The sequence below is a fragment of the Rhagoletis pomonella genome, unplaced genomic scaffold, assembly GCF_013731165.1.
Source record: "Rhagoletis pomonella isolate Grant_MI unplaced genomic scaffold, Rhpom_1.0 Rhpom_scaffold_09717, whole genome shotgun sequence".
Classification (NCBI taxonomy): Eukaryota; Metazoa; Arthropoda; class Insecta; order Diptera; family Tephritidae; genus Rhagoletis; species Rhagoletis pomonella.
In genome coordinates this window covers 1-6,053 of record NW_023468249.1, presented here as the reverse complement: position 1 = coordinate 6,053, position 6,053 = coordinate 1, and the positions used below count along the sequence as shown (strand labels likewise).

Below are 6,053 nucleotides of genomic sequence, written 5' to 3'. Positions count from 1 at the left end.
AACTTCAAATGTAAAGGTATTCATTCAATAGGTGGCGTTCTGGGACATCCCCGCCCCCGTGAATCTCCCGATTCACCAGCTTCAATATCCAGAACGGCTAACTTTGCAACGGCTCTTCGCTTCACCCCGGAGTTCGTGCGCACATCAACTTGCCGTATCTCACCATCTTTGCCAGGATACAACTGCTCCACCACGCCTCGGCACCATTGCCTTCTTGGAACGTTAGGGTCGCACAGGAATACTAAGTCCCCTCCCTTCAACGGTTTTGTTGGTTGACACCACTTCTCACGACGTGTTAGCGTCGGGAGATACTCCAGCACCCATCTCTTCCAGAAATGGTCTCTGAGTTGGCGAGCAATTCGCCACTGCTGACGCATAGCACGGGGAGTGGTTGGTATTTCGGTCACACTGGGCGTATGCGCAGTATTGGATGACCCCAGCAGGAAATCGTTCGGCGTTAACGGCTGTTCTTGGTTGGGAGAGATGGGCAGGTGCGTGAGAGGCCGGGAGTTGACGACGTTTTCCGCCTCGAGCAGAAAGCAATTGAGTGTGTGCTCACGTGGGGCCACTTCCTTTAGCGTTTGGCGCAACACTCGCTTGACGCACTGCACCATCCTCTCCCAGGTGCCTCCTTCAGCTGGGTTAAACGGCGAGTTAAATACCCAATCGATGCCTCGTTGCGACAATTCACCCTGCACACGCTCGCAGTCGAAAACTTCAGAGAATCGTTTGGCTTCATTATTGGCGCCAACGAAGTTCTTTCCGTTATCGGATCTTAACCTCACAGGCACTCCTCTGCGGTTAACAAAATTGCGAAGGACGATGATGCAGGAGTCAGTGCTCAAGTCGTGTGCCATTTCCAGGTGCACTGCTCGTGTGGTAAGGCAGGTGAAAAGTGCCACCCACCGCTTTTCGGTGCTGCGCCGTACTGTTACGTTGAGGGGTCCAAAATAGTCCATGCCAGTGTATGTAAACGCCCTAACGTGGGGCGTGAGCCTATTGATGGGAAGCGGCCCCATTAGTGGCGGAACCGGTGTCGCCTTACGGAGGCGGCACACATTACAGCTGGCGCTGACGTTTCGTAGAAGCGTCCTTAACCGAGGTACCCAGTAGACGCGGCGGATGGCGCATATTGTAGCTTCAGAATTTTGATGACCCATGAGAACGTGATGATGTGCTGTAACTAGCTTCGTATATGCGTGAGTGGGTGGCAATATTATGGGGCGCCTCGTGTAGATCGGAAGCCAGCTGGCGGCATCAATGCGCCCGCGAGCACGTAGTACACCATCCTCGTCTAGGTATGGCAGCAGTTGTAGCAACGAGCTCTGTCTCGTTATGTCTTGTCCATCGCGTATCTGCTGAATTTCTTCGGAGAAGGATTCGCCCTGAACCAGTCGGCAAAGGAGCAGTTTCGCCGCTTCAAGATCGCCAGCACTAAGACCGTAGGGACTCTTAATTTGAATTCGGCGACAGGTTTTGACGAACAGTATAACCCAGGCTGTGGTCCTCAACAACCTGTTGTATGAAGAGAAGCGATTAAAGTTTATGAAATTTTGACTTACGATGGTTAATGCGTGTTGTGGTCGTAGTTCTTCATCGTACTCATCTGAGTCTAGGAAAACTGCATCTTCGGAGGGCCAGGCATGCTCCTCTTCTCGTAGAAACGACGGGCCTAGTACCCAGCGCACAGTAGGTCCAAACACGATTGCGTGGTTCGCGCGCGTGGCTTCGTCGGCCACATTTTCTGCCGTGGGTATCCATCGCCACTCGGACACTTGCGTGGTGGCTAAAACTTCAGCAATTCTGTGCTGAACAAACGGCTTATATTTACGGTGCTTGCTTCGAACCCATTTGATGACCGTCGTAGAATCACACCAAAGGAAACGTTTGTTTGGTTTAAAGGAGTGTGCTTCGCATACGGCTTGCTGTAGGCGCGTTCCTAATACGGCAGCTTGCAGCTCTAAGCGCGGTACGGTAAGCGGCTTCAATGGAGCGCACTTAGATTTCGCGCAAATAAAGGCAACCTCTACCTCACCACGAGCGTTCTTGGCTCTCCAATACGTGACGGCAGCAAAGGCATTCTCGCTGGCGTCGACAAATGTGTGTAACTGTAGTGTTTCCGGCGCACCGTTGCGGAAGTAGAATCGAGGACAGGTATACCTGACTACCGATGGCAGTTGCCTCCGCCACTTTTCCCATGACGCAGCAATGTTTACTGGAAGTGGTTCATCCCAGCGTGTTTCATGCCTCCACACCTCTCGCATTAACAGCTTCGCCCCGACAACAAAGTTACCCAGGAACCCCAGCGGATCAAATATGGACATGACCACACTGAGGAGCTCCCTCTTCGTAGGACATCTAGTACCGCTCATCACCGCTTCACTCACGTTATTGAATTTGAGTCCAAATTTGAAGTTGTCAGTCGTGGAGTGCCAATGCAAACCCAGTACCCGCTCAGTGCCCAGACCATTCTTTATTCCAATAACCTTATCGACGTCAACGCCATCCAACGCAGCAATCACCTCCGTCGAGTTCGATGTAAAATTGCGAAGCTCGAAGCCGGCGCCCATGTGAATCGCTCTTACCTGTGCCCCGATGTCGATGGCTTCCCTTGGCGAGTTGAAGCTATCTACGAAGTCGTCCACATAATGATTTTCCAAAATAGCAGTAATAGCGCGGGCTGTATAGCGGCTGTCGCTGTTGTGTTCTAACGCGTTTCGTGTTTTAACGTAGTGGGCCGCACAAGGGGAGCAAGCGGCTCCAAATGTCATCACGCGCATCTCGTACACATCGGGAGTTCGGCCAGAGTCACCGTCACGCCATAAAAATCGCTGGGCGCGTCTATCCTCTGGGCGTATAAGCACTTGGTGGAACATTTCCCTGATGTCGCCACACAAGCCAACTGCCCGTTCACGGAACCGGAAAAGAATAGACGGCAGCGGTTTGTATTCTTGTGGCCCCTTAAGCAGGCGACTGTTTAAGGAGATGCCATTGACCTCGGCGGCAGCGTCAAACACGATTCGCAGTTTGAACGGCTTGTTCGGATTCACTACCGCGAAATGCGGCAAGTACCAGGTACGTGGCGTCGACGAAGCGTATTCAGACGTTGCGAGTCTGCGTGCGTAGCCCTTCTCAAGGTAGCTGTCAATGATTTGCTTATAGGCGACAGCAAATCCAACATCACGACTCATTTTTCTTTCAACGATCCTTAGCCTATTGAGCGCCATTCCGTAGCTATCTGGCAATTGAACGTCGTCGTGCTTCCATAGCAGTCCTGTCTGGAAACGTGGTCCAACGCGACAGGTTGTCGACTCCAACATGGCTCGTGCACGGATGTCGGCCTCGCTTTCGATAGGTGGCGATGGTCTCACACCAAAGCTCTCAGTCTCAAAAAAATCGGCGACCATGTCGTGAAGCGCTTCATCCCGACTGGAGTTCACGAATAGACACGTTATTGGCGAGGGCGAGCATTTACTAACTGGACCGAACACCACCCAGCCGAGCTCCGTTTTGGCTGCAAATGGCCCGTTTTTTCCTCATCGTAATGGTGGTCGATGATAAACCCAAATGGCAATTGTCTATGCCGATGAGGAGTCGTGGGGTCGCACCAGAGTGGGGTTGCATTGGCAAGTGGCGTGCTTCTTTGTCGTCCAGTATTAAATCGCTGCGACTAAGGCTTTGTGTTGGCAGCTGAAGATTACGTACGGCGTGAACTCGTTGCAGGCTGTGCCTTTTTTTTCATACCGGCACCGCTTATATGTAGGTCAACTAAAGTGGCAGGCTCTTGTACCGCATGTCCCCCGAACCATTGTACGTGCAGGCTGTGTGGCCGTCCTTGCAAGTCCAACTCCTTTGCAAGGCTACTATCGAGCATCGTTATAGATGAGCCCTCATCGAGTAAAGCGTAGGTGTCGACGCGGCGTTGCTTTCCGTACAATGTGACCGGGAGGATACGATAGAGCAGCTTTCTCTCTGGGGAGTTGGTAGCACAACTTAGTACTGTTGCGCCTTTATCGCGAGACGGTTGCTGATGAGGATTGTTTGGTGGCGACGTAAACCGTGATGACGCAGAGCGGGCGACGCTTCGTGACGATGACGTGGGTGGAGCTGACGGGCGCTCTGACCGGAACTCATGGAGCAATCTATGATGTGCCCGATTGCACCCATCGATACCACAAAGCTTACGTCTTCTGCAACTGCTTGTAGTGTGACCCGCATTTAGGCAGGCGAAACATAATCGCCGGGATTTAACTTCGGTCCATCGATCGCTCACCGTTGCTTCAATTAGGCGCTTGCAGTCAGCTGGCTTGTGCTGGCCCTGGCATAACGGGCATTTTCTCGACATCGTCTCGTCCAAGTGGAGTACCATGCGGCGTTTGGGCTCACGAGCAGGATGTTGACATTCATCGTTAACCGTGCATATAACGTTGGCAAGTGATGTAAGCCAATCACTAAAATGTAGTGCGGTAGCTCGCATCTGTAGGGCGGTGGCGTACCTGCCCCACTCAATGCGTTTGCTCATGGGTAACTTCGCGATAAGTTCATCAAGCAACATCGGATTGGAGATATGATGTTCGGCGCCAGCTGACTGCAAGAAAGCACAAACGTTTTTCACTTTGGTCGCAAACGGTATTAGCTTACTCAAAAAATTCTCGGAAATTGGCGCTATTTCCTTAACCTGCGCTAACTGACTACGAACCAGTTGCTCTGGCCGCCCAAACCTGAACTTCAACTGTTCAATAATGCATCCAACATTGTTAGGGTGGATCAGCAACGATTTCACCGTCTCACGCGCATCGCCTTTCAAACACCTTTGAAGACGCTGGTTGTTATCAAAATTACTATACCCATAAGCCGCCGTCGACTCCATAAACGCAGCATAAAACACGGGCCAGTCTTCCGGTCTACCACTAAAATCAGGCAAGTCTAGCAATTTCTTAGGGAAGTTAAAATTATTTGGTGAGTACTGTAAGTTTGCGCGAGCCCCGTTGGCCTGAGTTGTCGGTATCGGAGCGCTCGATGACTGCGATGAAAATACATCGTTCGCGGGGAGCGCTGAAGCGTTGCGCAAATTATCAGACATTGCGCTACAAATAACGGGCCGTGGTATAAAACTGTACGAATTCACCGAAGTAGGCGGCGGCATAAATGGGGCTTCAATAAAGGGCGTAGAGGTACCCGACTGTACGTTAGTTGGCAGTGCGTTTGTTAGCGGTGCTTCGAATTGCGTTTGCGTTGACCGCGGCGGCGCTGGCGGTGCTGGCTGCGGCGGAGGTGCTGGCTGCGACTGCGCGACTACGCTGCTGGCGTAAGTAACGGCAGAACTACCGTTGCTCAATAACGCTGCTCGAAGAACTTCATTTTGGACTTCACGCTCCCGCAACTGTACCTGGGTGTCCCTCAAGTGGAGCTCCAGCATGGCTATGCGTCTCTCGATGTCGTCGAAGTTATGACTAGCAGAGCTATTTTCGGGGATTTGGCGTGACACCGGCACGGAGTCGGTGCCTGCGACCGTGTGAACGGCTGGGGCGGCTGGGGCTCCATCGTCGATAGGCATTTGGTCGGTTGTGGCGGCTGTACTAGAGACACTGGTGGGCACGTTAGAACTATTACTTACTGCGGTGTTAAAGGACGCTTCCAATATTGGCGATAATAATGCGTTGCTGTTAATGCTGGTGTTATTCATGAGGCGGGCGCTTCTACGTGGCGGTGTCCGTTCCATGCGTGGAGGTGAAGACGGCAAACAAATTTATATAGCACAAGTGGAGGAAAGTATGTGGCAGTCGAATTTTAGAGATATCGCAAACGTTGCACACATAACAAAGATTGGCAGCAAAAAAATGTTAACAATCCCAAATGCGTTGAATGTGAAAAAACGAACAGTAATGCTACGACCGCAAATAACGGAGGCGCTGCGGTGGCGTCGCAAAATACCAGTAGCGTAGGGCTTCGCTGGCAAATCAAAGAAACAGCATTGGCGCTGCTGCTGCAATAAGCGAAATAAAGTTGTCGTTGGCCCCGGATCAATAAAACGAATTTAACGCACGTTTGAT

At 51.8% G+C, this 6,053-nt stretch overlaps 1 protein-coding gene across 1 annotated transcript; it reads right to left on the bottom strand.

Moving 5' to 3' along the window:
• Positions 1-20: 20 nt before the first annotated feature.
• LOC118756305 lies at positions 21-3,407 on the bottom strand. The gene has a single exon (XM_036491077.1). It carries the CDS (start codon positions 3,405-3,407, stop codon positions 21-23), a length of 3,387 nt encoding a protein of 1,128 aa, XP_036346970.1.
• Between the last annotated feature and the right edge of the window lie 2,646 nt (positions 3,408-6,053).

What these genes read in the sequence shown, in the direction of transcription:
- LOC118756305 (XM_036491077.1), bottom strand. Translation starts at nt 3,407, where the DNA reads ATGGTCGCCGATTTTTTTGAGACTGAGAGCTTTGGTGTGAGACCATCG.